The sequence below is a fragment of the Tetranychus urticae genome, chromosome 2 (assembly GCF_039701765.1).
Source record: "Tetranychus urticae isolate SD_2017Ah chromosome 2, NJAU_TeUrti_SD_1.0, whole genome shotgun sequence".
In the NCBI taxonomy this organism is placed as follows: Eukaryota; Metazoa; Arthropoda; class Arachnida; order Trombidiformes; family Tetranychidae; genus Tetranychus; species Tetranychus urticae.
The window spans coordinates 27264328-27291997 of record NC_142959.1 but is presented as its reverse complement, the minus strand read 5'-3'; the positions used below and the strand labels follow the sequence as shown (position 1 = coordinate 27291997).

Sequence of the window (27670 nt, the reverse complement as noted above, 5' to 3'; positions counted from 1 at the left end):
GATCGGAAGGTATTTAAAGGTTAATTCATTTTTACGCAGCAAAATTCAGTCGAATCTGAAATTTCCATAAAAATCAGGTTCAGCCAATTACAATACAATAATGATCTCATTAAAACACAGAATAGGGTTAATTATGATCACTTACTATTAATAACTGTGACTAAAGCTTGAAAAATCAACAATTATAGCTCAAGATGACACTTTTGACAATTTGTTTTGGCCTTTTTTGATTATCCAAATACACGGTAAACAATTTTTGTTAATCATTTTAATTGTGGTTAAATAAAAACTATTGTATTTTGTATTTAAATTTGTTTTGGTTTCATTATAAATCAGCATTGAATCTAAAATAAAATTAATTAAGGTATACATCTTGCTTGATTTGGCATTTTAACCATTCTTCTAGTACAAAAACAAAACATTAATTGTGAGTTAATCATTTGGTTCAAGTCGAAACAATTAAAACTAATCAACAATTTTGGGATTTACATGATTGTGAACTAAAATTGAATCGCAGTTTGGTCACTGGCTTGACGTCAAGTCAATGTTGATGTTATTTTGATGTTTAAATGATAATGATAATTCAACTGGTTGATAACTAAACATAATGTGGGATCAATTAATCTAAAAAAATGACGTTAACAATTTACTGATATTTAAAAATGAATGTATATTAAAAACAATCAAAATCTACTTGTTTCAACTAGAAATGTGATTCTCTAAATACAAAAAATTAGCCATAACTTTTGATTAACAAACTATTAACCAAAAAATCGATATAAACATCAACTCACATGAGAGACCGTAATTGTGTTGAGCCAATGTAAACTGAAGGTTTTTGGTAGGACAAAACAAATGACTAATGATTACCAGTTTTCAAATAATTTAACAAACAGCAATTGTAGATTACAATTCATTTGACTACTTTTGAACTTTTCAATTCTATTTCTGATTTCATCTTTTCTTTGCCATCCACCCTGATCCAATAATTGATTAAATTTAATTTTCTCTCTTTTTCTTGATTTCGTTTCTTGCTAAAGTTGATTGATATCCAATGTCCAAATGGTCAATTGCAGCAATTATCAGCATCAACAACATGTAAAAATGAAATGGTCAATCTTGTTATGGTTACAACTGATTATCGGGTGAAAGATGATTACAAGTCGACCCTTGAGTCCGTTTTCAATGGATTGGTGGTTAATCGAGACTTTAAATCGAGTAAAAGCAATCTGGTTGATGAGGTTAATCAATTGGTTGCCAATAAAACAAATAATATGATTAGGAAAGCTTTAGATGGTCCCATAGATCCAAATACAAAATTAATCATTTTAAATGCATTTTCATTTGAAGGAGATTGGGTTCATCCGTTTCCAAAGTCTCTTATCATTCAACGGCCTTTCTATGGAATCGATCAAATCACTTTATCCTCATCAAAATCTTCTCAATCTTCATTTCAAACAACTTTACCGTCCTTGATGGCTTCAAGTGTTAGGAATTTGACATCGGATCGTTTTCCTTTCATGACAACTTCATTGAGAACCAATTATGCTGAAATTAAGGAGAAAGACATGAAAATAATTCAACTTGATTATTTGGGTAACGCTTCAATGATCATTTTGTTACCGAATCAAAGGGACTCATTACTTAATTTGGTTAGAAATTTAACTGTACAAGAAATTGATTCCTACATCGAGAGTAGATTGACACAAAGTGATATTGACATAGAAATACCAAAATTTACATTTGAAGTACAATATGATCTGATGGAAAGGTTAGAGAACCTGCGATTGTCCATTTTAAAAGCAGATTACACAGGCATAGCGGAGAGGATTCAGGTTGTTGAAGAAGCTAAAGTTGACAAAATTGATAAAGACGATACCTTCATAGGTCGTGTTGATGTAAGTGCTGAAGGTGGTGATGGTAAAAATGAAAGTAATCTAAATAATAAGGAGAAGAGTAAGAATAGTCTAGACAGTAATGCTAGCAGTGATGATAGCCTTAGACATAGAAACGGTAATGATGACGCTATCAGGAGTACTGGTAATGGTAGTAGTCATAGTAATACAAGTGATAAAAAGGATTTATCGAGAACACTTGTTCAAGATCGAGGCCATCTTAGTTTGACTTCAGCAATTCACAAATCTGTTATCAAAGTTGATGAAAAAGGTACCAAAGCTGCTGCTTTCACTGGTTTCGGATTTCACCCGCTGTCAACAATTTCCGGGCAAGCACAATTTATTGCTGATCATCCTTTTCTTTTCTTTATTCGGGATCGATCAAAACGAGTCAATATCTTCACTGGTGCAGTTAATAAGCTAACTGGTTGATGAGAGAATCACCTTAATTCAATAGACACTTATGAGCCTGTCGTGCCTTTGTCTTGAGCCGAGACTTAGGACGGTACTCAGCAAGATATGATAATTGCCGAGCATTTATTGCTCCTCTCCTCTTTTGACGAATCAAATCTATGGCATCTTCATATTGCATACCCAGTTCAATCAATGCTAGAGCAACTAACACTGGAGCTCTACCAAGACCAGCAACACAGTGTACTGCAATACAGCTGTTGGGATCCTCTCGAAATCTCGTCTTTAATAAGTCAAACCATGCCTCAACTACATGCTGAGGTGGTGGTGATCCATCATCAAATTGCCAATCATGTATATTGATGCCCTCCTTTGCTAATAAATCAGTCCTATAAGTTGGTTCACAGACACGAACAACATCTCGAATATTTCTTTTTTTGAGTTCCTGGTGAAAGAGAAAGAAAAAAAAATGAAACAGGGTGCGAAAGAAGAGTAGGAAGCAAAGAAAAAGAGGACAACAAGGTTATTTAATGTACAATTGATGATGAAAAGAGCAAGATATTTATAGCAGAAATGATTGAGACCACAGATAGGAAATGGATATACATAGAGTGTAAAATTAAACATATTTGAAGCACTAAACAAACGAGGCTGAGGGTTTAACCTTATGACAAAATGGCCATAAAATTATCGCTAGATCAAAAATTGAACTCTTAATTATTTTTACGGGGTTAGGTCAGGTTAATATATTGGTTTATAGGAGTGTTAACATAGATTGAAATGATTAAAACAGAAATGTAAAGAAATAGGAATAAGGAGGAGATTTAGGACACTATAATTACCTCTATGAAAATGTTCAAAGTGTTGTCTGTTGGCCTGTCCATGATGAGAAATCTCATATCTTTGTAGCTAATATCCGATGGACCTGGGCGAACCAGGGGCGAAATTATTGAAGAAATGTTATCCTTCTGAACCATGGTGAACTTTAAAACAGAGACTAGTGAAGAATAAGCACAGTTTGATGTGAAAATGAAGAGAGCTGTTGCTGTTGACTTACACAATCCTCATTGAGAATTAAAGAGGACAAAAAATGTGCACTTGAACACCAATAATTTGAATTTTATGGAAGAGTTTAAAGTTTCATTAAAAAAGTAAATGATAATTGAAGAAGAGTAGTAAAATTGTTAATCCATCTGATGATTAAAAGTTTATCAAAGCTTAACAACCATAAATTAATCTGTTAAATAATGACACTGAAATCTTATATGGATAAAATCCACTGCAATCCTATGATCAAATGATGATAACATTCACTTCTCACTGAATTATCAGTTACTGATTAATCTGGAAATCGATTATTGCTACCCATGCGAATGATTGCTTTTGCATCGAATCATGCTAGATGCATGTATTTTATTTCATTTCAATCTAATTGACAATCGAGCCTGATAATTGTGATAAGAACTGATTTATCATAAATAATTGCTCAAGAAGCTACCAGATGCTGTTTTAGATTAACACAACACAGAATAAATGTGCGCTCCAAGAGGGAATAAAGTAATTAACTGACTTTTTGAGACTGCTAGTTAAACAATTAACAAACGTTTTATCGATTCTATCATGTTAGACTTAACCTTGGCCACTTTAAATCAAATATTTTTTCAAGGGTAGTTTGATCAATGCAGAAATAGCTGAGATCTTGATTAATAATCTTGCTAGTCAATCGGGATTTTCAAGATAACAATTTTTATTCAAGACCATTTAACCATCAAAAATCGAATAATAGAAATCAAAGTTGGACATATTCATAAAATGGTATTCAAATATCGGCTCATTACATGGCTCATATGTACAATTGGAATATAAATTGTCATCCTTAAAATGCGAATAATTGGAACAATTGAAATATATTTTAATGAATTAATAAACAATGATTTTTCAGGTCACTTTCCAGACATTTTTGAAGTTATTTTGTCGATACTTGTTGGAATGACTTGTTTGATCAATTGAATAGATGAAAGTGAAGTTTAAAAATTGTTATTAAACTATAATTTATCAGCAATGAAGCAGTTTACAATGAAAATCAGTTTAATGAGGCAAAGTTGGGTAATTTTGACATGGGATATAATTTAGCAGATTTTACAATTACCTAAGACAGTTATATTAACCGAATCGGTAAGACCATAGGTTACTATTAAAGAAGAGGGGGTCTACGTCCAGGCCACGCTTCTTTGGCATATTTCTTCTTCTTAGGAAGACCCATTCCACCGATACTTTCGATCGGTTCAACAGCAGTTAGCTGTTTTGCTGGGAGCTCAGGAATTTTTTCGGGACTCGTTTCAAGATCCACATCAGGGGCTGAATTTGGTAATGGTATACCAAGTTTGAGGGAAAGTGAAGTTGAAAAAATTGGATTTAAAGCAGATGAATGATGAGATGTTGAGTCGATTTGAGGTTTCAAGATATGAGATGATTTAACTTCATTCTGATTCAATCCCAATGATGAGTCTAGTTTCATCTTCTTTCTGGGAATAACCGTTGTTTGGACTAAATTTCGAAATTTTCCAACACTTGGATCAATATCTTCTGGGTTTATTATTTCTTCTTCTTCTTTAAATCTTACTAATATTGTACGAGGGCCAGCCCGAACTTTGTCACTTTCTTTTATTCCCATCATGCTTATACGCTTATTATGAACAGTGTTGAATTCAGTCAAGTTCTGCAGAAAATAAAAAAATAATTAGTAATATAGATGGTAAATTCATATTCTAGCTTATTGGTTCATTGTAACTTATATCGATGTAATTTCCGTCAATTATGTCATTACTTACATCTAGTTCTAGTTCCGAATCAGGCAAGTTGAGATGTCCATAGTCGACATTTTCTGAATTTGCATCACCATCAGAGTTAGATATATTGCTAGCGTTTGGTTTTTCGCGAAGATAATAATATCGAGTAGATGCTCCAAAATGAAATGTACTGTTTACAGGTAATTGAGTTGGTTTATGAGCTTCAAGACGAACATTGCCGATAAAAGATCCATGCGCTTAATGGAAACAAAACGATCATTAGACTCGGATATGGACTATTCAAAGCAATTTAGTTAACTTACTGCTGCCAAGATCTACTAAAAAAGCTCTACTGAGATGTTTATGATAAACCAAAGCAGCATGGATCCTCGAACAAGATTGGTGATCAATACAAATATCATTCAGAGTCGGGTTTCGTCCAAAATGATAGCATTTTTTCTCATCGATCATGATTTTCTGCGAAAGGGAAACAAATGGAAATTAAATTTGTATCAAAAGCCAATATAGAAAAGCTAAGCACTTTATAAAGTTTTACATTGACCACTTTTGACAACAATCCTCGATAAGAGAAGAGTTAAATCGATCTTGCACATATCGTATACCTGATGTTAATTGCCTAAAAAGTGAACAACCAATGTAATTAATTGTTCACCAGTAACACCAATCATCTTCTATGTGCCTTCATTTATAATGCATAAATGATAACAACTAATCAATCTATTGAGAAATAGATACGAACCTGAAACAATTTGCCTTCTTTATAAACATCTAAGTGGAACCCTGATGGAGGTATTCCAGCCCTGTGTTAAAAAAGACGAAATCACAATGAGAATAGAGTTTACATTGAATTGTTATTTGAAAAACTTACCAATTAGGAACTTGATAATGTGATGAAGTAGGAATCGATTCTGTCGGTGTTGACATTTCTTGAAAAAACGAGCCAAAAAACTAAACCATAATATACTTAAACAGAGTTTAAACCACAAGTGACTTATGAGCCGTGCAAATGGTAAACAAATCCAGCTTGTATGCAAGAGATCGAGAAAGCGCCAAAATTGAATTTTTTACCAAAATCAATAAGCTCTTTATAAATAAAAGAACTTATTAGTTAAGTTCTTAAGCTGATGAACTCTTGAAAAATAGAGTAAAAAGATGAAAATTAAAAGTAAAAATTATTTAAATTATTAAGCACAAACAGAAAAAACTTACAAGTGTTCATAAAAAGTTCACCAATGAAAGCTAAGAAAAAAATTTGTGTGAATCAAAATGAACCTGTTTCAAAGTGAATTTAATTAATAACATCTATGAATAATATCACAAGATGATTTGTAATAAAAAATGTACATGGATAATGTAACAATCATAAAATGATATAATAATGCAATTATGTTATGAAAGATGAACGATGAAAAATGAAACATTGATTTAAATTAAGTATTAGGATTGTAACAAATCTTGTTTGGCAAGATCACCAAAATATGCTGTAACTGTTTTGGGTTTATCATTAATTAAATTTTGTTCAATTTCAATGAATTCTCCAGGTTGTAAAAGTGAATTTAAATCATCTCTGTCAATATTTCTTGGTAATAGGAAAGCAATGTTTGGAGTAATATATTTTTTAGCAGCATTATAAATGTTGAATCCATCTGGTGTCATAGATGATAACGAATAGTTGTCTTGTTTCAAATAATCTGGTCCACCCCATGGAGGACTTAAGAAGATACAATCAACATGTATTTTGATTGTTTTAATGATATTGAAGAAATCACCCACCATGAAAGCAATACGATGAGATACATCATAAATTGAAGCATTATGTTTGGCCATTGATACTTTTTTTGGATCAATATCACTGGCAATAATGAAAACATTTTTTGAAAATGAAGCAAATTGAATAATATTTCCACCAACACCACAAAAAGGATCCATTATTACTCTGTAATTATCATCTTTAACACATCTTGAAGCAATATGTAAAGCAATCATTTCTGGAGTCACTGAATACCATGATTCTTTATCAAGTTTGATACCTTGATCAAAGCGAGAAAATAAACGATATCTTTGATGCCAATATTTACATAGACTTTTTTTTACCTTTCCATGTTGTTGTTGTTTTTTCTTTGATTTATCATATTTTTTAGATGATGAAAAATGTGATGGTAAACCCATTGTTTTCATAACAGCCTTTTCTTGTTCACTAATTTCATCAGCAATGATTTCAATAGATTCACAATTTGATTCTTTATCCATAAATCTAGTATAAGAGAGAGAGAGAGAGAGAGAGAGAGAGAGAGAGAGAGATTAATTAAAAAGTTGGAAGGAATTAGAAAAAACAAAAAAATCATATGTTTTGGTTTATCATAAAAATAATGAATATGAATAAAGAAAAGGCAATTCAAATTTGGCGCATTTTCTTGTTTGAACCCAGAAACATGCAAAAAAGCGTTGACAAGAAGAACCAATAAGAATAGAGCTTACCACAACGAGGACTCAAACAATAAGCCAGTTTCATATTTAAGCGGGTAATGTAAAATTTGTTAGTTCACTTCAGTTTGGTTAATCAGTCTTTGCAAATCATATTTGTCTTTGAATTTTTATTCAAGTTGTTTCTACTTCTTACTCATCTTTTAGTGAAAAATGGCCCGAACCAAGCAAACTGCTCGTAAATCAACTGGTGGTAAAGCTCCACGAAAACAATTGGCAACCAAGGCTGCTCGTAAATCTGCTCCAGCCACCGGTGGTGTTAAGAAACCTCATCGATACCGACCTGGTACAGTTGCTTTGAGAGAGATTCGTCGTTATCAAAAGTCAACTGAATTGTTGATCCGTAAATTACCTTTCCAACGATTGGTGAGAGAAATTGCTCAAGATTTCAAGACTGATCTTCGTTTCCAATCTTCAGCTGTTATGGCTTTGCAAGAAGCTTCTGAAGCTTACCTGGTTGGTCTCTTTGAAGACACTAACTTATGTGCTATCCACGCTAAACGAGTTACTATTATGCCTAAGGATATTCAATTGGCTAGACGTATTCGAGGAGAACGTGCTTAAGTGTACTGATTCATTTCCTCATGCATCCATTCATCTATCCTTTCACCTCTCACCCTCTCTCCATCCCACCTTTCCTCATCATGATCATATTCATTTGATCTCATTATAATACAAAAACGGCCCTTATCAGGGCCAAATACTTATTTGTTAAAAGATTGTTATAACAGTTTCTATTTTTTAAACAACTTGACTTTATTGACTTAAAATGACATTACATTGACATTGATTCAAGATCATATTTTAGATTGTGAGTAATAACGTATATTTTAATTAATAAAGGTGTCTACTTATTATAAATATTCATTGAAGTTTACTTGTTAATTTTTCTTTTCTCTGACTCTCGGTTCTTGTTACATTTACAGCCTTGTTGCTCAATGCTTGTGAGTATATTTTGTCAGCCAATTGTTAGTGATTAACTATCAAAATTGAAGAATATTCAGAGAATCTCATCATTGTTTACTTCATAGAGATCGAGACAAGGCTCGAGAAAGAGAAAGAATTGCTGATGATGACAATGAACCAAAGGAAAAAGATAAGTTGGAGCGGGAAGTTGAAGCAATCAAGGAACGATATCTTGGTGCTGCAAGAAAGAAATAGAAACTTCGTCGATTAAATGAAAGAAAATTTGTCTTTGATTGGGATGCTGGATACAAGTGATGATTATAATCCAATTTATAAAGATGGACATACTATTCAATTGTATAAAAAGAGATATTTCATTCATTTTTTCATTCATTCTAACTCATAATTTATATTCTTATATTATTTACTAATATTCGAAGAACAAGAGCAACTACATGTATGTTTAATAAATAAATTTATTAACGAAATGGATAAGACATGAACTGATGATTATGAATCAAATACGCGTCAAAGACAAGTTAAAGACAAGATTAGATTAAACAGAATTATAAAAACTTCTTTTCTCAAATATGTATTGGCCCTGAAAAGGGCCGTTTTTTGGTTATATGAAGTATATAATGTAAAGGATGATCATAATGAAAGATGAAGAGGATGATGATTATGTTATTATGATGGTTGTTAAAGGTGATTAAGCTTTCTTGTCACTCTTTTTTGGTAAAAGAACAGCTTGAATGTTTGGTAAAACACCACCTTGAGCAATGGTAACACCAGCAAGAAGCTTGTTCAATTCTTCGTCGTTTCTGATGGCAAGTTGAAGATGACGGGGGATGATACGAGTCTTCTTGTTATCTCTGGCAGCATTACCAGCCAATTCTAAAACTTCAGCAGCCAAATATTCAAGAACGGCAGCCAGGTAAACTGGAGCACCAGCACCAACTCGTTCAGCATAATTTCCCTTTCTTAGGAGACGATGAATCCTACCAACAGGGAATTGAAGACCTGCACGAGATGATCGTGACTTTGCCTTTGACTTGACTTTTCCTCCTTTACCACGTCCAGACATGATTAGTTGATATTATTGAATAGAGTTGGGTGAAAATTCACAAAGAAAATGAAACAAAATTTGATAAACTTAAAAGTAAGAATGAATTACTTTAATCAGCTGAGATTGAGTGAAAACAACAACATCAAGTTAGTTTATATACTTTACGCTAAAGGTGTTTAAGTCACCAACCAATAAGAATGAGCGTAGTTATAGTAACAACCAATAGGAGTAAAGATGAGTCCTCGTTTAGGTAAACTTATAGTTAAACACCCTATACTGAAGTATAAAAAGTAAAGTGATGGCTTTAGTTGGTCATCTTTTGAAATTTGAGTAAAGTTACCTCCATAGTAATTTGTATTTTGAAATTTTGTTTTCATTTTTGAATCAAGTTTAATCAACTTATCATTTAGTAATTATGCCTCCTCAACCCTCAGGTAAAGCTGTTAAGAAAGCCGGTAAGGCCCAAAAAGCTGTACGAGCCACTGACAAGAAGAAGAAGAAGAAGCGACGAAAGGAATCCTTCTCTATCTACATCTACAAAGTGTTGAAACAAGTTCATCCCGACACTGGTATCTCATCCAAAGCCATGTCCATCATGAATTCCTTTGTTAATGATATTTTCGAAAGAATTGCTGCTGAGGCTTCTCGATTGGCCCACTACAACAAGCGATCAACCATCACATCCAGGGAGATCCAAACCGCTGTCCGACTTCTCCTTCCCGGTGAATTGGCTAAGCACGCTGTATCAGAAGGAACCAAAGCTGTCACCAAATACACTTCTTCTAAATAAACAATTCCATCATAATAATTATCATCATCCTTCATCCTTCATCATGATCACCTAATTTACCTCATATAACCAAAAAACGGCCCTTTTCAGGGCCAATACATATTTGAGAAAAGAAGTTTTATTATTGCTTTCATTTTTTGTTTTTATCTTGAGACTTACATTGAAATTTATGAATATCAATTGATTTACACTTTTACATATTCTTCGGTGATTCTTGAATAAAATAATTTATTGACTTGACTTACTGATTTTTCTGGTTATTGTGTGATTGTTTCTTCCAATGGATGGCGTTGAGCTCAGTTTTGGGTAATTTTGGGTTATCAGCTGTGAAACATGTTTGTTGCTTGTATGTTTGTCACTCAATTTTGTTGAGTTTATTGTGTCAATTGTTAGTGATCATATCAAAATTGTGCGATATTTATTGAAAGTGTTATCATTGTTTACTGTGCATCATAGTTGTGTTCTTATTCATCATCAATCATGGCTACGGCAGCTGCAACACTAACCGAATCTGAAGAGGATAAATTAAAACAACAACAAGGAACAGCATCTAAATTAGCTCCAAATGTTGATATTAAACCTAAGTTTTTAACCAGAGAAGAACGTGAAAAATTGGCAATTCAACGTCGAGAAGAACAGGCTGCTGCTATGAAGAAAAAGATTGAGGAAGCAAATCGACAACGACAACAATATTTGGAAAAATTAAGGAAAGAAATGAGAGATGATCGAATGGATGATTCAAGGGATAGACGAGATCGAAGAGGAGATGATAGGCGTGGTAGAGATCGTGACAGAGATCGAGAAAAGGAAAGAGATCGAGATAGAGACAGAGAAAGAGAAAGAGAAAGAATTGCTGATGATGATGACAATGAACCAAAGGAAAAGGATAAAAAGCGGGAAGTTGATGCAATCAAGGAACGATATCTTGGTGCTGCAAGAAAGAAAAAGAGACTTCGTCGATTAAATGAAAGAAAATTTGTCTTTGATTGGGATGCTGGTGAAGATACAAGTGATGATTATAATCCAATTTATAAAGATAGACATACTATTCAATTATATGGAAGAGGTCATATTGCTGGTATTGATTTTAAGCAACAGAAGAAAGAACAATCAAGATTTTATGGTGAATTATTGGAACGTCGACGAACTGATGAAGAGAAAGAACAAGAAAAATATAGATTAGAAAAGATGAAAAAGAAGGAAGAGAAACAAACTTGGGATGATCGTCATTGGACTCAAAAAGGTTTAACTGAAATGAAAGAAAGAGATTGGAGAATATTTAGAGAAGATTACAATATTGCAATTAAAGGTGGAAAAATTCCGAATCCAATAAGAAATTGGGATGAATCAGGATTACCTAAAGAAATAATTGAAATTATTAATGAACTTAAATACAAAGAACCAACTCCTATTCAAAGACAAGCTATACCAATTGGATTACAGAATAGAGATATTATTGGTGTTGCTGAAACTGGTTCTGGTAAAACTGCTGCATTCTTGATTCCATTGCTTGTTTGGATAACTGCACAACCAAAGATAGTCCGTCAAGAGGAGATTGACCAAGGACCATATGCAATTATTTTAGCTCCTACTCGTGAATTGGCTCAACAAATTGAAGAAGAAACTCTTAAATTTGCTAAAGCATTAGAAATACGAACTGTTTCAGTAATTGGAGGTTCTTCTCGAGAAGAGCAAGGTTTCAAATTGCGATTAGGTTGTGAAATTGTTATTGCAACTCCTGGTAGATTAATCGATGTACTTGAAAATCGTTATTTGGTTCTAAGTCGATGTACTTATGTTGTTCTCGATGAAGCTGATCGTATGATTGATATGGGTTTTGAACCTGATTTGAAAAAAATTCTCGACTTTATGCCTGTAACAAATTTAAAACCAGATACTGATGATGCTGAAGATGAAGATAAATTGATTGCCAATTTTAATTCAAAACATAAATATCGACAAACTGTCATGTTTACAGCAACAATGCCTCCAAGTGTTGAAAGATTGGCACGAGCTTATCTACGTCGTCCTGCAATGGTCACCATTGGTTTAGCTGGTAAACCTGTTGAAAGAGTTGAACAAGTTGTATATCTTGTTGCTGAATCAGATAAACGAAAGAAACTCATGCAAACTTTGTCAGCTGGTGTTGAACCTCCAATCATGATATTTGTCAATCAAAAGAAAGGAGCTGATGTATTGGCTCGTAGTTTGGAAAAAATTGGTTACAATGCTTGTACTCTTCATGGTGGTAAAGGTCAAGAACAGAGAGAATTTGCTTTATCTTCTTTGAAATCTGGTGAGAAAGATATTCTTGTAGCTACTGATGTTGCAGGTAGAGGTTTGGATGTTAAAAATGTTACTCTTGTCATTAATTATGATATGGCTAAAAGTATTGAAGATTATATTCATCGTATTGGTCGTACTGGTCGTGCTGGTTTAACGGGTAAAGCTGTTTCTTTCTGTACAAAAGACGATTCTCACCTGTTCTATGATCTCAAACAACTGTTGCAACAAAGTCCAGTATCATCATGTCCCCCTGAATTAGCTAATCATCCTGATGCTCAACATAAACCAGGAGCATCCACAGGACAGAAAAAGAGAAAAGATGAAACTATTTTTGTTTGATCAACATACAATTTGTATAATCTAACTAACTAACTTATCTGATCATAAACAGCATTTTATAAATGCTCCAATTTATAAAATAATGTCTCTTTCATGATTAATAAACTTATTCTTTTACAAATATTCGTATTTCTACATTATTTCGTATCGCATGTATCATTTCATATATCATCATGGTTTCTAATTTTTTTACTGCAAACTCAAAGAAATAAGTAATCAGCAGCAAAATTTTTAGTTCTGTTGTTAAATCATCAAGAGCAACAACTTTACAAAACCAATCATTTGAAAACCATCATAAGTTATCTCAATGGTTTTAGCATTAGGTTCAAGTTTGACACTTAAGCAATCAACTCTGTTTCTCTGCACTCATCAGGAACTTTTTGAATTGATTTCCATTAATCGTTTATTGTAAATAAAAAACACAAAACAAAAGCGCTATGTTGAAGTCGAGTCTTTTTTCCATGCATTATATGATTTTATACAAGAGTTACATGATTTCAATTTCCCGGTAAATTTGGTTGCATGAAATTCTCCTTCTGCTTTTACTGTACAAATTCAACTCAAAAAATGAACCTGTATGTGTTTGTGTATAACACTGTATATAATAACTCTACTAAAAATCAACTTTAATTATTTTTTTTCTTTTCATTACCTAAATTTTGTCCCACTATTATTGAAATTTTTGTTTAAACGTTATGCAAATCAAAAAATACTCTCCAGGCCTAATTATAAGTCCATCTAAACAATCAACTTCAATGTTCAATTCTAATCTTCAACATCTGTTTTTCCTTATATCCTGTTCAACTTGTTCTTGGTTACTTTGGATTGACTGACTTTATTACTCTTCTCCTCTTATATTTATATTGTTTTAATACGATTGGAATTTATTTAATTTGCTAGCAAATTTATTATTCTTCATCGATTTTTGACTAAAAATGTCTCATTCTCGTAACTCAAATTCAGTTCAAAGTCAAACTGAGCTAACTGACGAGGATTCCGATGATGATGGTGAACAAACCTATCCTAGAGGAAGGATTGGTGCAGCACCAAACTATAAGTATGGCCAGGGTAAAGTGAATAATAATAAAAACTGTGGTGATGATAATGATGACAGTGACCATGATGGTCAAACTGACTCTTCATCTGATGCGGAAGTGTCATCAATAGATTCGGAGTTAGATTCATTCGATTCTGAAGATATAGACTTGGATGAAGATAATAATGCTGAGGATGATGGTACAAATGATGAATGTCAATCAGATGATGAATCTAACTGTGAATTATGTTCCCAAGCAAAGGCTAAAAGAAATAATTCTAATGTTGACCAAACAGAATATGCATCAAATGGGTCAGCATCATCAACCTCCACTAAAGCATCAAAATTAAACACCAGAGAGATTACCAAAGTAAATACTAAATCATTTGGTATGAAAAATGTGCGAAGTAATCAAGTGCAATCTTATATACGTGATTCTACCAATAATGTCAATTTGTATCCGGTTAAACATTGGATGGTCATTAATAAAACTGTATTCGTACGGTGGACAAATGGACTATACTATTTAGGTGTCATTGAAAAAATAGAAGATGACAGAGGATTATGTTTAATTCGATATGAAGATGATTCGCGATATTGGACCCATTTTAAAGATATTCATACCCAATTATCAGCCAATACGATTCTCTCTGATTCAGATATAATCTGCAGTGAGTGTCGTGACGGTTCCTCTAAGTCACCCAATGAGATAGTCATTTGTGATGTGTGCAATCAAGGTTATCATCAACTATGCCATAAACCTCAAATACCTGATTCCGTATTAGAACCTGATGCTCCATGGACATGTCGAACCTGCTTATATGCCCTTGGAGCTCGAGAAGGGGGAGCAGAAAGGGATACTGCAGTTGGTGAAGCCATGAAATTAACAAAGACTGTTTTTCATTATGATTTGTCATCATTAACTTGGAATGATGCACATCAATCAAATAGAGAAAACATTTATTGTTATTGTGGTGGTCCTGGAAGGTATCATTCACGAATGCTTCAATGCCATAAATGTCTCCAATGGTTCCATGAAGCCTGTATTCAAGTAATCGACTCACCTTTTCTATATGGAGATCATTTTTATCAATTCACTTGTGGTGTTTGCAATAAAGGAGAAGAAATCGTTGAAAGACTTTCCATGCGTTGGAGTGATCTTGTTGCCATTGTGTTAAATAATCTAACTCTTAGGCATCGTAAACGATTTTTTGATCTTTCCTCTGAAATTGTTCCCTTCGTCATTCAGAATAACTCAAAATTTAAAACCAAAGGATATAACCTGGTAAAAATGAGTGAAGATGATCTGTCTCAAAAGATTCTCTCCGTTTTGATTAAGTACAAGAAAAAATTTATTTGTGATCGTGATCGAGAGAAATTGACTCATTGGGCATTACGAGCTCCTTGGCCGTTTCCTAAACCATTATTCTTTGCTCCTAAATCATATTGGTCAAATTGTGATAAACTGAAAAATCAGACCAACAACAACAATCACCCACAGTCAATCAGTAACTCTGCTCGATCAAGGTCTCCCCCAGCGTTTCCTCTAATTTATGGAGCTTGTCGGAAAGGTGCCGCCATTTATCCTAAGCCAGCAAGTATGAGACATCTAGTGAGACATAAAGAGAGGAAAAGATCTCGTCGAAAATCTCAGGAGAAAAGAAAATCAAAATGTTTACCCGGCACTAGTAATAGTAGTAATGATTCAAATGATAAAATATCTTCACATAATTTTAGCATTGATTCTACAAAGGAGATTATTGGATCGTCCTCGTCAAGTCTACCAGATAAAGAGATAAATGTTGACAGTGATAAAAATAAAGAGCATTTAAGGACAAAAATCAAAATAACGACTAATCACCATCGACGGATAAAAATACCACGCTCTGAGTTAAGAGGTCATTTATCATCTGATGTCGATTTTATGAATGACGGTTCATCTCACCAAAATGTTGATACTGATAATGATGGAGATGATGGCAATCGTGACACTGGAACTGATGATGCTTGCCTAGAGGAAGTAATACCATTGCCTGAAAACTTTGAGGGACAAAATAATCCTTTTTTTGATATCAGTGAACAAAGTGAATCATCCACCTCTTCAACATCTATTGTTAACTCAGCTGATAAAAGAGCTGTCAGCCATTCATCATCATCTCGAATTTCAAATAACAATGAAACATGCAATTTTAATAATCAACATGAAAGTGGATATCAAATCATTAGAAGTGGTACTTGCTCTAAATTAACCTTAAAACGAATTACGGGAAATGCACTGGATAAAGAATCTCCAAATAAACAATTAGCAAAATCACCTGAAACTGAAACTCCTGTTCGTGTGGACACAGCAAACGAGTCAAGTCCTAGAAAGTGTATCATAAAAGCTCAAAGGCTAACAGCTGATGGAAAATTAGAGTATTTACTCGAATGGGAATGATAAAATTCCCAGAATTGAAACTAAACTGGAAATCAAATACGAAATAACTTCATGGGAAAAACAATGAACTAATAATACGACTATCATCATATCAACAGCCAAAGACTCTTCACTGTTAGTCTTACTAGAAGGCATCTTTATGTCTTCTTGAAAGATCTTGACAAATGATTTTAATTTAATTTAAATTCAATAATCTCTTTATTTCTCTTTGTTGAGCTTCATCTTTGCTCTTTAACTTTATTTCTTACTGTACCTAACTGTTCGAAGCTGAATATGAATATGGCTCGTAGAGCTCACAATGGACCTTATTCTTACTTGAATGGACTTTCCTCATCTTTCTCTTCTGTTGATACCAACTCAACCTGTCAAAGTGATTTTGATCGAGAATCAAATGAATATAATGACCAGCAATATGGAGATGTATCAAATTGCGAAACGATAAAAAATTATAATTTGTCCAAATTTCATACACAATTTATATTAAGATAGCATGTCTTATTCAGTTCCAATTAAATTATAACCAAACAAAACTTATTTCTCAAATCTATGACTACCCAATGAAATCATTGTATGCATATATTGATTAAATAAATAAATGTTTCAACTAAATGATCGTCTCAATTTTACTATTAACATTACTTTTTGGACGACTTCATTATAAGTCACAAGACTGCTTGCATTGATAAATTATGATCTTAAATCAATACTAACATAGTTAACGGGCAAAACTTGATCTAACTCTATTTTGTAAAACCCTAATCGTTATGTTTCAGATACTTAAACATAAGCAGTTTTAAATTTTTCCGATTATGCATAATCATTGAAATCTTTTGAAGCTTGATTCAAACTAAACAAATGCTACAGTCATTTTACTTGGGGCGATGTTTTAGTACCAATGCATTTTGTTTATCAGACATTTATTTTGCATTTTCAATCTGGGATGATTAAAATGAATGGATTAAGTTAAGCTGTTCTACTTTTCTGGCCATTTTTTAAATCTCGTATCTCCAATTGATCCAAGTCGATCCAAGTTTCAACTTTGAATGCAATTTCATCGTAATTTTTTAATACTCAGCCTTTGCAATTCCTCCAAGTCTCAACTTGAAAGTCAAATTTTATGTATTCTTCTTTCACTGCAAATAAAACAAAATTTGATATTAAAGCGGTTTTTCATTCCAAGTGAAATGACTTTGTTTAACCCGTCAGAATCTTGACAATCAGTTTTTTTCATTCAACAGGCAAATTAGCATCATTTAAAACCCGTTTCATATTTGACAATTTTTTCGCCTGATACTGTAAAATGAAGATAGTAATGATGAATAGTCTCATATTGTTTAGAAAGTGAACTTTTAATGAGATTCAATAGTTATTAAGTTAAATTTTAATGGTAATAATGATGAGTTAGCTTGTTTTCAGGTAAACTACAAATGAAGCTTAAATTGCAAGTAAATGTCTTTATAGTTGAATGAATTTTTATGCAAGATTATTGGAGCAAAGAGGGAAAATGAAGAGAAAGCTGATTATCATAGACAACCGGTAAAGACAGAAGATGATGAAGTTTAAGATGAAGATAAAGATGAAGATTGAAATTGGGAAAGAAAAGAGAGAGAGAAAACAAAGTCATTATCTGATTGAAAAGAAAGTGAAAAAGACAGTATACAGATGATGGTGAAAATTAAGCAATGAAATCGTCACTGAATTAAGACTGATTGGGAATAAAGAGTTTACTTTAACAAGATTAACGGTAGAGTAAGTTTACAAAAAAAATGTTTACCCGAAGTCAAATACATTTGAGGCTTTTCACTGTATTCAAGGTAAATAAGATGAAGATGAAAATTGTCAATATGATAAAGGTGTGTTTATATTAATAATATTGATGGTTATTGTTAATAAAGCATGAAAGTGACATTGATTTCAAACCTAACCTTTTTTAGCCTTACTTTATGTTCACTTTCTGTTGCTGTTTAAAAATTGCTAAATTTTCTTCACGATCATCGTTTTCATTTGGATCAAGTCTTGCCATTTGAAAAATAATTTGTGTTGATTATGTGGCAGAAAATATGCTAACAGGTTCAATTTAAATAAAGTTAAACGATGATGAATTACAAATAACCTCAAGCTGAAGTAATTTTAACGATAATGAATTTATAAGGCAAATTAATTGAATAAAAATTGTAAAATTGTTAAACATCAAGTTTCATTGGTTGTTGTTCGAGGATAAGGTGTGTGGAATAAGACTTTCAATAAAACAAGACTTTTCTTTTCAGTTCTCTTTCTTCTTCTTCTTTCTCTGGTTTAGTTATTTTTCTGTCGGGGTCATTTTTTTAAATTAAATCTAATTGTTGAACTTGTTGCAGCAGCTAATTTAATCGTGGACATGGCAACTATGTATGTTAAAGATGATGCAGGTATGTTGTCAAATCAAATCTAAATTTATCAATGATAATTTTTTGAATGGTAGATTCATTTATTTGTTGATTCCTTTTTCATTCATGTGTGTATTGGAGAGTATGTATGGTTACTGTGCCAAGTGTTACTCTTTCTTCTCGTTAAATGCACGTTTTTGCAACGAGATTGAAATAAATTGAGTTTTAATTTATTGATTTGTATTTTTGTCCAATTATTTGTCTATTATTCTTTTGTTTAGAACACAAGCAAGATGTTTTATCTGTAACTCAGCTGAGTATGGTTTATTTGTTGGCACGTTATTTTTCATTTCAAAATCCATTTATTTACCAAACCACATTTTCTTTTGTCTCATTTCAGGCAGCACTTTCATTGCAGCATCTCAGAGACCAGATGGATCATGGAGGAAACCAAGAAGAGTTAAGGAAGGATTTGTTCCTCAAGAAGAAGTACCTCTCTATGAATCCAAAGGCAAGAAATATGCTAAAGAGCGTGAAACTACTCTTCCTCCTGGTTTAGATCAAGAAGTATGGGAAGAAATGAAAGCCCAACAAGCCCGTAAAAAGAACCAAGATGTTGTAAAACCAAGTAATCCGGGTAAAGCTAGTAACAACGTTAACAGTAATAAAGGATCTAATGTTAAGAATAAGGATGCTGGTAGTAAAAACAATGGTAAACCAAAACAAGGTAAAAGTGGTAGCTCTACAACAACTGGAAAATCTAATAACCATGCGGTCGATCAAACAAATGAAACCTATGTATCTACGGCACTTACAGCACCTTTAATAATACCTAAGATTACTGGAGATGACAGCGAATGGGTAACAGTAACATCAAAGAAAAAGAAAAAAGCAAAGAGCAAAGAAGAAGCTGATAAATCTGGAGGAGCTGCTAGTGGTAAGGAATCGGCCAATGCCTCTGTTATTAAACTTAATAATTCAGTTAGAATAGTAGAAACAGAAAAAGGAATTAAGGTAACTAATGAAGCGGGTCAACCATTGACAACGGATCCAGCCAAAAAGCTGAGAAATCTGAAGAAAAAATTGAAAGACATAGAGAAACTCAAAACCATGGAGCCTAAAAAGTTGGAAAAGGAACAAAAAGAAAAGATCAAGACTGAAAATGAAGTTAAAGCAATGATTCATCAATTGGAAGTATCACTTCACTTATAAGACTGCATCTTGGAAAATTCAAATCTTGTTGATCAAAAGGTCTACTTTTTTCGCTGATAGCAAATAATGTAACCAATCAATTATCTAATAACACTAAAATTAATCTTTTTTTAACAATATCAATGGAAATGTCCAATTAGCCGAGTTTGAATAAAAAAAACAAAAAAGATTATTTTATTTGCTCTTTTCTGACTGATTTATTAAACAAAAACAAGACAGAACTCAAGTGGCACATATAAATAGCGTGATAATATTAGCGTTGATTCTAATAATTAATCCATTAATGTTTTACCTTACCTTGATTTTTTCAACTTTTTCTAACCTCCATTTACAACAATCAACATCTAGTAATTATTGCTGATGAGTTGATTTCATTAGAAAGTGAGGGAGGTAAAAACATGGTTATTTAAACTATTTTAGATACATTTCAAGTCATTAAATCGAAATCTGTTTTTTGGGTTTTAAAGTTGATGTATTAACTCAAGGTTAAAAATCTCATCACTTTCTATTGATCTCAGGTCTTACCTTTGGTGGGCTGTTGATAAACATAATGATGATTTTTATGATGATAATAGCAATAAACAATAAAGAATAGTAACAGTTTTAATGAAGATATAATAGTTGAACGGATGATAAACTTCAAGCTGGTAACATCAAAGAGTAAGGTGACATGTAAAAGTGTGAGTTTTAGCTTCTAAGTTGGAAGTTCTAACTTGCTTACAAGTTTTTTTTATATATCTAAATATCCCGCCCAATTAATGTTTTTGTTGATTGTTGATGAATTAACTTTGTTGGTATACACATTTGGTAGGTTGATTAGGGTTCGTTTGATTATGTCAATATACCAAAATTGAGTGTGAACAGTGAAGGCAGATTGATCATTGATGCGTTCACCGTTAAGGGTTAAATACCTGAAATCATTTGAATTTTCTTTTATTTGTCATCTTTACTTTGAAGGTACAACCAGAATAAGAGAATCAACAATTGTGATCAACAATTGTTTGGAATTGTTTACAAATTTAGTTAATAATAGAGTGGTCAGACTGATTATCTGCTATTTGTTTTACTGTAGTTAAAATGTTACCGTGTTTAACGTTCATCTTAATTGGACTTTCATGTGGTGTTAATGGTGGATATCTTCGGCGTCGTGATCACCATTTGGATACCCTATTACCAAGATCAAGTGGACCTTTGGATGAAAACTGTGGTTGTGACGAGGATGGCAATCAACGTCATCAACATCGGCATCTTCATGAAAAATTGCTCTCACTCAATTCATCACCCAAAGTATTACTGCCAAGGAGTCAAAGTTTGAATGTAAAACCCAATGAACCTCTCAACAATGGTAATTTTGTATTTCCTTTGAGACCTGAAAGTGTTTCTTTGCGCGAATCAGTTTTAACCACGTCCGAAGCTCGACCATCGAGAGAGTTTAACTTTCCAAATGTCAGCCCAAGACAGGCAAAAGTTAATGAATATTTTTACAAAAGTGACCCAGGCCATGAATTAATGTCTCCATACACTTTGAAAGGTAAAGATGGAAGATTATACTCAAATTATCGACCTGATAGCCAAGTTCCTGATGAACATTTACCTACTGCAGCTGCCGGTGTTGTACCTCAATATATGCCCACACCAGAAGCCAATCATCAATCACCAATGAACCGACGAGTCGCTCGATCTTTGATGCCCTCTGAGATGTTCATGGGTCCACCACCTCCATCTAACCCTCAAGCTCGACCAGAAATGGAACTACCAGTCAAACGAAATGACGCAAGTGAATTAATGTATCCAAGTGATTTTGGTTTTGCTTCAGCCTCATTTCCTCGACCAAACTCTCCTGCCTCTGGAGTGCCACCTCCACCCATGTGGAACTCATTTTCCCAAATGTCTTTACCCCAATGGTCATCATCAAATCTTTCACCCGTCCCAGTTAGATTACAAGGTTTATCAGCCAATGGTCTTTCAAGTAATCCTCTTCTTTCTGGTGCATCGCCAGTTGCTTCTCCTGGTAGTGTCTCCGCTCAATCAAACCCAAATGTTTCACCTAATTCTGGTAATTCTGGTGTTGCTTTACCCGGTCAACATCCCCAGATGAACATGCACAATTGGTACAATTTTCTTAATCAACCCTTCTATGGTCCTCCCATGATGAATCCTTTCCAAACTATGGGTGCGAACCCGATGGACCCTTCACAGCCAGCAGGCTCACCAGCCAAATCAACAAACGGTTCGTCAACCGAGAAAGAAAAAAACTCTACAACTGAAGAAAGCAGTTCATCTAATGATGAAAGTGCCAAGCCCAATAACCGTCGACAACGATTACTCAACCAGTTAAACAATTTAAGTCGAGTTCCGCTTGAAAATTTGAGAAACTTTTTCCAACGTGTAACATCAACAACTTCAACCACAGAATCTCCGAAAGACAATGAATCGTAAGATTAGATGATTCAACTTTACAATTAATTTTACCTCATTATTTCAATGAGCATTACATTTACAAATTACCAAAAAACAAAAGCAAAGCAAAACAAATCAATGACTAGATTCTTCTTAATATAGAACCACCAAAGATGCATGATTTATACGTAATATGTTGATCATATTAATTGCCTTCATTGTTCCTCACACATACATCCAAGTATGTACAAATGTACATTGAATATATGTGTTTACATTAATCAATTCATCTGTTCTCTGTGCCATTTAGCTGAATTATCGACATCCTCATGTGATACAATTCAGCATTTGTTTTGCTTTTCTTATTTTCAGTTAGCTAATTTTCTTAATTTTATTGTGATTGTTTACCCGTCCATAAGCATCTTGTTTTGTTCATCCTCTAATTGCTCATTTAATATTTTAAAATCACTTCTATTAACAATTAATTGCGGCTTCTTACTGTGTAAACATTTAATCTTGCTTAACCCCTTAATTGTGCTTGTCCTTAGTCTTTAATTTGTTCTTATTTTAATGTTTTCACCAATTTTCACCAATTTTCATCATCCTTCAATCATCACCTAATCATCACATCATGCTTCCTGTTATTTCATTTGACTGTTTCAATCTTCACTTAAAACAATTAATTTTATTTGCGTTATTTACATTATTATGCCTTTTCTACTAACATAACCTTTCATCTTGATTTAATTTTTATTTTACCATTATAGCTTAATTACTAGTTAACTATTGTAAACGAGTACTTGTATCAATAAGTATAATTAACTGTGTGACTGGAAGAGTATTGTATGTCTTTTTGAGAAATCAAATTTATCAATAAAATAAAGATTATCAAAAACTGTTGAAGCTTGGAGTTTCACTTTCATTCAGACTTATTTCAACTACTGGCCATGTCTAGTCGATCAATAATGATTTGTGAATAGTTGTCTGTTAATGATGATTAACTTTAACGTCTAGTGAATGTACAATGAATAAATGGCTATAAGATGGTTAAAAAAAGACCCGAATCAACTAAATTGAACTTTGATTGAATAACTAACATTAAAATGTATTGCGGTTAAATGAAGGAGCATTTAAATTGAACATTCAAAAAAAAGATTGATGCAAAGTAAGTGATATTATCTTATATTATCAGTTGATGAATGTGAATTGGATTCACAATTGGTTAATTAAGCATTACTTTCTCAAATAGATGGTGATGATGAGAAAGTAAAACAAAATTAACGGTTAACGTTGATTGTGTATTTACAGGGTTCACAACTTATACAGTATATTAGGTGGTATAAGTTGAATAAAAAACGGTGAAACTTTTTTTTATAATTTCGCTCTCAATGTTAATCAAGAGAAATGAAGACAATTAAGTTTCTCAAAATAATTCAGCAAACCTGTTGGTGTTTTTCATTCATTATAGCCTTTCACTTGTTTACTTGATTATCTTTTGCTTGATTAAACTAATTTTGAATGATTATGATTGCGACAGGTATATGCATGTTGATGAGCTTGAATGGAATTGGAACGAAAGGCGGTAAATGATAAAACATGATATTAAAACAAAATAATCATTAATCTTTAATTTTAATGTGCATTCAATTGCAGTTGTGTCTCATGAGATGCGAGAATCGTCATCATCATCATTATCATCAGCTTCATTGTCATCTTGGTCGTCTGAGTCTTGGTCAGGGAAGAGTACATTTGAAATAATAGGCTGTACACAGGTAGGCTTTGTTTTCATGTAATATCGATGGTCAAGAGATCGTGTTCTATCAGCACCCATGGAGAAAGAGTGAATTTTCACAAATCGATCTAAACTACAAGAGACCACTTTTCCGAGATTGGCTTCTATTGGTACATATTTTATATCTTTTATTGCACCTCCGCCAAAACTTTTAAATACACCTAAATGTCTACAGGTATGAGAGTTGAACCGTAAATCGACTGCCATCATTCGACCCATTGTGGTACCTAGAATTAACTTTTGTGTAGGGGAACATTTAACGGCTGGAGTTGGTGTTGCACATATCTTGGTGAACGATGGAGGATTAGAATCATTGTTGAAGATTTGATCTTTGAAATTTAATTGCCAGATAGATTTTCGACTTGAAACTTTAAGATCATAGATACGAACAACAGGATCAGTGCGAGAGCAAGTTGCAATCATTGATGGCGAAGTGATCAAAGTTGATGAGTTGATTGATGACTGTTTACCAGAAAATGGGCCAATCCAGTCTAAATCAGAGGTCCAAACTTTATGCTTTATACCAAGCCAATCACGATTTTGTGATTTAGCGGTAAAAATACACTGTTTAGTGTTTAAATCAAAAACTCGCATATCAAAATTTTTACCACCAATAGCAACTCGATCATCTTGAACTTTAAAACAAGTCAAACAGACATTTGATGGCTGCCAGTTAGGTGAAAATATTGTAGTGATAGTAGAGGCTGAACCTTGAATAAGAAGACATATTGTATGGTTACAAATAGTTTTAAGAATTATTAGTCAAAATGGCAAAATGATAATACACTCACTGTCTTTCTCCTTATTTTCTTTAGATTTTGAATGCGACTTTTTAATCTTTTTGGATGCCCTTGGACCACATGCATCACCATCATCACTATGATCGGCTTCTTTTAGATCTGCACCGATTCCTAATACTTTACATGCTTTTGCACTACTCCGACTCGATATAGCAATCAAATCTGTTTCGATGTTTTGTATATTAACCGTCCCATTATCATAACAAGAAATTATTTTATTGCCATTGAGTGGTAAGGAACCAACTAGATTTCCTTCAACTGGATTCGCAATCGTAGCAAACATTTGATTATAAGAATTGTAAAGATATATATGATTTGGTCGACTTGCTATGAGATAAATAAAATTAGACTCTTCGTAGGGTACATCTTCGAAATCATCAGAGTAGTTGTGTCCAATACTATCATCAATTTCATCTGCTTCATCTGATAAATTATGAAAATAATCCGGTACAGCTAAAGGTGTGATAGAAAGAACTGATTTATCTGGTGAAGGTTCACCAATGAATTCTCGATTCAAGGTTAACAATGTCTTTTTATCCTTGGTTTGTTTCTCTTTAGCATGTAGATCTAATCGTTTGATGAATCCAAGTTCATCTCCAACCAAAACTGCACTTAGTAAGTTTGTCATTTTACGGCAATTCTAAAAAATAGGAATGAAAAACTTGAAAGGGTAAAATAACCAAGTACCATAAGAAAAACGTGCTGAGTTGCAAAAAAGTAAACAAATGGCTATGATTGAAAAAACAAACCTTTTTAAATGATAAAATCGGACCACTAGTGTCTAACAAAAAATAATTAACCTTAAGAGAACACGGAACTTTAATTTAATGAATTTTCTCCAAATAAAGTAACTCAACGTTGAATCAATTTGCACACAACAATTCAAAAAATTTAAATTTTACATCCATGGAACTACGAAGCATTCAATGCTTAGCATTGCCTCATTGCTTGGTTACTAAGGGACTTTATAGAAATTGCAATAGTTCTTTTGAGTCAAGAATCTCGGCGCTTTTGCTGAAACATATTTTAAATCTAATTGCTAATGATAAAAAATTGATTTTAATCAAATAATTTAAAAAACATATAAAAGAGCAGGTTAATTTAATCGATACAATAAGACATGAAAAAGAGCCTTAGAGCAAGACTCATCGAAATAAATCACTTCAGATGGAGTATCTTGAAAAATTAACTTTATTGAGAGTTCAAGAAGACATTCGATTAGTTTATAAGGCCAGTCGAAAAATATTTTTATGGATCTCACAGATCGAATTCACCAGAGGCAATTTTCTTCCGTACTTGGTATCTTTTACATAAATCCAATGGAGTTTGCTTCTCCTGAAATAGTAAAAAAACGAAATTAAAATTTAAATCCTGTGATCCAATATTTAACAAAAAAGATTAATTACTTTGTTCAAAATTTCAAGATCTCCGCCAGATTCAATGAGTGCTTTGCATTCGGCCAATCGTTCCTCCTCGCAAGCACAGTGCAAAGGGGTATTCCCGAAGTTATCTTGAATATTGACTTGAATGTGAGGAGATGATAATAGTAAATTAACAATTTTAGTGTTTCCTTTGGATGCAGCTCGATGTAAAGGAGTTGATCCGTATTTGTCTTGGGGATTGACATCAGCCTTGCTGTTCAAAAGTAATTCACAAATTTCAAAATGAGATTTAGATGCAGCATAATGCAAGACAGTTTGTCCATTAATGTTTGGTCGGTTTATGTCGGCACCAGATCCAATGAGTTCCTTAACAATTTCAATATTACCCGCTGAGCAAGCAATCATTAACGGTGTCCAACCTAACTTTTATAGTGACATTATAATATTAAAAAAATGAATATTTTTGTTGAGATAATGAAACTTATACCAGTTTTAAACAGGGCCCAGCTCAAAATAAACAAGAACTTAAAATGATAAGAGTATTAAAGTATTGAAAAACAATAAGTCGTATTATCAAAATATAAAACCCCTCAAACAAAAGCTTTCCTATAAAAAGTGGTATAAATTAAAAAACTCAATCTTAATTCCTTTTTCTGATAACTTACCTCATCAGTTGCATCCAATTCAGTTTTAGGATCTTTGAGAATTTCTTTCACTTTGGTTAAATCGCCTTCAGAGGCAGCAACATGTAAAAGCGTTCTATCTTCTGAAGACTATGAGAGTCGAAGATAAAGGAACAAGAAAATACAATAATTAAGTTTATTAAAGAGTTGAAAATTTTATTGTGCTTCAGTCATTAAACGAAGATAGTATCGAAGCAACAAATTGACAATAAAGTATACTCACCATAGTTATTATGAGATGTCGTTCACAGTTTTCAGATTTATTCAATTTTTAAATTTATTTCAAACCGATAATTTCAAGTACTGTATTTGAAGTCATTAGAATCAAAGAACAGAGAAAGCAAAACAGATCGCGAAAAGCAATGAGCAAAAAGAGAAACATAAACTTCAATGCGTTCTAGAGATGGGCGATTAGCGATTATTCAGGTAATCGATTACAATCGATGCTCAATCAAACTAGAAAAATATTGAATTTTAAAGCATTCACTGAATGTATATTCCTTCTGATCACCACAAAAAAACACAATGAATGACTTCGACAAAGTCAACAAAAATGCATCACACCAGGTCCACAA

The 27670-nt window shown here is 32.9% G+C and overlaps 11 protein-coding genes and 2 pseudogenes across 19 annotated transcripts; 7 read left to right on the top strand and 6 right to left on the bottom strand.

Annotated features, from left to right (window-relative positions):
* Nucleotides 1-257: 257 nt before the first annotated feature.
* LOC107360324 (protein tyrosine phosphatase type IVA 2) lies at nucleotides 258-3596 on the bottom strand. Of its 6 annotated transcripts, none has more exons than XR_003081936.2 (3): nucleotides 3149-3596; nucleotides 1624-2751; nucleotides 258-1548 (listed from the first exon to the last, which is right to left on the bottom strand). XR_003081936.2 is itself a non-coding variant. In XM_015926955.3 (2 exons), exons 1-2 carry the CDS (start codon nucleotides 3281-3283, stop codon nucleotides 2341-2343), a joined length of 546 nt encoding a protein of 181 aa, XP_015782441.1. In that variant the 5' UTR covers nucleotides 3284-3596; the 3' UTR covers nucleotides 258-2340. The 6 variants fall into 6 exon arrangements, 1 of the variants encoding a protein (XP_015782441.1); XR_003081935.2 differs by having other exon boundaries at nucleotides 1645-2751; XR_003081937.2 differs by having other exon boundaries at nucleotides 1689-2751.
* LOC107360320 (iripin-2-like) lies at nucleotides 1110-2751 on the top strand. The gene has a single exon (XM_015926952.3). The coding sequence runs from the start codon at nucleotides 1110-1112 to the stop codon at nucleotides 2325-2327; it is 1218 nt and encodes a 405-aa protein (XP_015782438.3). The 3' UTR covers nucleotides 2328-2751.
* A 780-nt stretch (nucleotides 3597-4376) lies between the features above and the next one.
* On the bottom strand, nucleotides 4377-6094 carry NiPp1 (nuclear inhibitor of protein phosphatase 1). Its single transcript, XM_015926953.3, has 5 exons — nucleotides 5985-6094; nucleotides 5856-5916; nucleotides 5419-5572; nucleotides 5138-5352; nucleotides 4377-5025 (listed from the first exon to the last, which is right to left on the bottom strand). The coding sequence occupies exons 1-5, from the start codon at nucleotides 6038-6040 to the stop codon at nucleotides 4501-4503; spliced, it is 1011 nt and encodes a 336-aa protein (XP_015782439.1). The 5' UTR covers nucleotides 6041-6094; the 3' UTR covers nucleotides 4377-4500.
* Nucleotides 6095-6385: 291 nt separating this feature from the next.
* On the bottom strand, nucleotides 6386-7483 carry LOC107360322 (trimethylguanosine synthase pseudogene; annotated as a pseudogene). The gene has a single exon (XR_016198736.1). The product of XR_016198736.1 is annotated as a trimethylguanosine synthase pseudogene (transcript).
* A 168-nt stretch (nucleotides 7484-7651) lies between these two features.
* On the top strand, nucleotides 7652-8467 carry LOC107360326 (histone H3). Its single transcript, XM_015926956.3, has one exon. It carries the CDS (start codon nucleotides 7754-7756, stop codon nucleotides 8162-8164), a length of 411 nt encoding a protein of 136 aa, XP_015782442.1. The 5' UTR covers nucleotides 7652-7753; the 3' UTR covers nucleotides 8165-8467.
* A 497-nt stretch (nucleotides 8468-8964) lies between these two features.
* LOC107360330 (histone H2A) lies at nucleotides 8965-9693 on the bottom strand. Its single transcript, XM_015926961.3, has one exon. The coding sequence runs from the start codon at nucleotides 9588-9590 to the stop codon at nucleotides 9216-9218; it is 375 nt and encodes a 124-aa protein (XP_015782447.1). The 5' UTR covers nucleotides 9591-9693; the 3' UTR covers nucleotides 8965-9215.
* Nucleotides 9694-9867: 174 nt separating this feature from the next.
* On the top strand, nucleotides 9868-10602 carry LOC107360328 (histone H2B). The gene has a single exon (XM_015926958.3). It carries the CDS (start codon nucleotides 9988-9990, stop codon nucleotides 10360-10362), a length of 375 nt encoding a protein of 124 aa, XP_015782444.1. The 5' UTR covers nucleotides 9868-9987; the 3' UTR covers nucleotides 10363-10602.
* Nucleotides 10603-10638: 36 nt separating this feature from the next.
* LOC107360317 (putative ATP-dependent RNA helicase DDX23 pseudogene) lies at nucleotides 10639-13110 on the top strand (annotated as a pseudogene). Its single transcript, XR_016198735.1, has one exon. The product of XR_016198735.1 is annotated as a putative ATP-dependent RNA helicase DDX23 pseudogene (transcript).
* Nucleotides 13111-13535: 425 nt separating this feature from the next.
* On the top strand, nucleotides 13536-17069 carry Pcl (polycomb protein Pcl). The gene has a single exon (XM_015927489.3). It carries the CDS (start codon nucleotides 13923-13925, stop codon nucleotides 16458-16460), a length of 2538 nt encoding a protein of 845 aa, XP_015782975.1. The 5' UTR covers nucleotides 13536-13922; the 3' UTR covers nucleotides 16461-17069.
* A 1673-nt stretch (nucleotides 17070-18742) lies between these two features.
* Nucleotides 18743-20215, top strand: LOC107360877 (uncharacterized). Of its 2 annotated transcripts, XM_015927600.3 has the most exons (3): nucleotides 18743-18868; nucleotides 19108-19143; nucleotides 19227-20215. In XM_015927600.3, exons 1-3 carry the CDS (start codon nucleotides 18838-18840, stop codon nucleotides 20036-20038), a joined length of 879 nt encoding a protein of 292 aa, XP_015783086.1. In that variant the 5' UTR covers nucleotides 18743-18837; the 3' UTR covers nucleotides 20039-20215. The 2 variants fall into 2 exon arrangements, with proteins under 2 accessions (XP_015783086.1, XP_015783087.1); XM_015927601.3 differs by lacking the exon at nucleotides 19108-19143.
* Nucleotides 20216-20787: 572 nt separating this feature from the next.
* On the top strand, nucleotides 20788-23341 carry LOC112538632 (uncharacterized). Its single transcript, XM_025160395.2, has 2 exons — nucleotides 20788-20995; nucleotides 21111-23341. Exons 1-2 carry the CDS (start codon nucleotides 20923-20925, stop codon nucleotides 22475-22477), a joined length of 1440 nt encoding a protein of 479 aa, XP_025016163.1. The 5' UTR covers nucleotides 20788-20922; the 3' UTR covers nucleotides 22478-23341.
* A 699-nt stretch (nucleotides 23342-24040) lies between these two features.
* LOC107360823 (uncharacterized) lies at nucleotides 24041-25976 on the bottom strand. The gene is made up of 3 exons (XM_015927545.2): nucleotides 25780-25976; nucleotides 25022-25670; nucleotides 24041-24940 (listed from the first exon to the last, which is right to left on the bottom strand). The coding sequence occupies exons 2-3, from the start codon at nucleotides 25656-25658 to the stop codon at nucleotides 24099-24101; spliced, it is 1479 nt and encodes a 492-aa protein (XP_015783031.1). The 5' UTR covers nucleotides 25659-25670; nucleotides 25780-25976; the 3' UTR covers nucleotides 24041-24098.
* Nucleotides 25977-26203: 227 nt separating this feature from the next.
* On the bottom strand, nucleotides 26204-27495 carry LOC107360250 (uncharacterized). The gene is made up of 4 exons (XM_015926883.3): nucleotides 27319-27495; nucleotides 27078-27185; nucleotides 26437-26835; nucleotides 26204-26365 (listed from the first exon to the last, which is right to left on the bottom strand). Exons 1-4 carry the CDS (start codon nucleotides 27319-27321, stop codon nucleotides 26288-26290), a joined length of 588 nt encoding a protein of 195 aa, XP_015782369.1. The 5' UTR covers nucleotides 27322-27495; the 3' UTR covers nucleotides 26204-26287.
* Nucleotides 27496-27670: the final 175 nt, after the last annotated feature.

Bases quoted from the DNA above. Each gene is read 5' to 3' on its own strand.
- LOC107360330 (XM_015926961.3), bottom strand. From the start codon at position 9,590: ATGTCTGGACGTGGTAAAGGAGGAAAAGTCAAGTCAAAGGCAAAGTCA.
- LOC107360823 (XM_015927545.2), bottom strand. From the start codon at position 25,658: ATGACAAACTTACTAAGTGCAGTTTTGGTTGGAGATGAACTTGGATTC. The intron at 24,941-25,021 runs GTGAGTGTATTA...TTCTTATTCAAG, and splicing joins AGAAAATAAGGAGAAAGACA to GTTCAGCCTCTACTATCACT.
- LOC107360877 (XM_015927600.3), top strand. From the start codon at position 18,838: ATGGCAACTATGTATGTTAAAGATGATGCAG. The intron at 18,869-19,107 runs GTATGTTGTCAA...TCTTTTGTTTAG, and splicing joins GTATGTTAAAGATGATGCAG to AACACAAGCAAGATGTTTTA. The intron at 19,144-19,226 runs GTATGGTTTATT...GTCTCATTTCAG, and splicing joins TTTATCTGTAACTCAGCTGA to GCAGCACTTTCATTGCAGCA.
- LOC107360324 (XM_015926955.3), bottom strand. From the start codon at position 3,283: ATGGTTCAGAAGGATAACATTTCTTCAATAATTTCGCCCCTGGTTCGC. The intron at 2,752-3,148 runs GTAATTATAGTG...CTCTTTCACCAG, and splicing joins CTTTGAACATTTTCATAGAG to GAACTCAAAAAAAGAAATAT.
- Pcl (XM_015927489.3), top strand. From the start codon at position 13,923: ATGTCTCATTCTCGTAACTCAAATTCAGTTCAAAGTCAAACTGAGCTA.
- LOC107360250 (XM_015926883.3), bottom strand. The intron at 26,836-27,077 runs GTAAGTTATCAG...TCACTATAAAAG, and splicing joins AATTGGATGCAACTGATGAG to TTAGGTTGGACACCGTTAAT. The intron at 26,366-26,436 runs GTAATTAATCTT...TTACTATTTCAG, and splicing joins ATCTTGAAATTTTGAACAAA to GAGAAGCAAACTCCATTGGA.
- LOC107360320 (XM_015926952.3), top strand. From the start codon at position 1,110: ATGGTCAATCTTGTTATGGTTACAACTGATTATCGGGTGAAAGATGAT.
- LOC107360326 (XM_015926956.3), top strand. From the start codon at position 7,754: ATGGCCCGAACCAAGCAAACTGCTCGTAAATCAACTGGTGGTAAAGCT.
- NiPp1 (XM_015926953.3), bottom strand. From the start codon at position 6,040: ATGTCAACACCGACAGAATCGATTCCTACTTCATCACATTATCAAGTT. The intron at 5,917-5,984 runs GTAAGTTTTTCA...TTTTTAACACAG, and splicing joins CATTATCAAGTTCCTAATTG to GGCTGGAATACCTCCATCAG. The intron at 5,573-5,855 runs GTTCGTATCTAT...TCCCTTTCGCAG, and splicing joins AAGAAGGCAAATTGTTTCAG to AAAATCATGATCGATGAGAA.
- LOC107360328 (XM_015926958.3), top strand. From the start codon at position 9,988: ATGCCTCCTCAACCCTCAGGTAAAGCTGTTAAGAAAGCCGGTAAGGCC.
- LOC112538632 (XM_025160395.2), top strand. From the start codon at position 20,923: ATGCGTTCACCGTTAAGGGTTAAATACCTGAAATCATTTGAATTTTCT. The intron at 20,996-21,110 runs GTACAACCAGAA...GTTTTACTGTAG, and splicing joins TTGTCATCTTTACTTTGAAG to TTAAAATGTTACCGTGTTTA.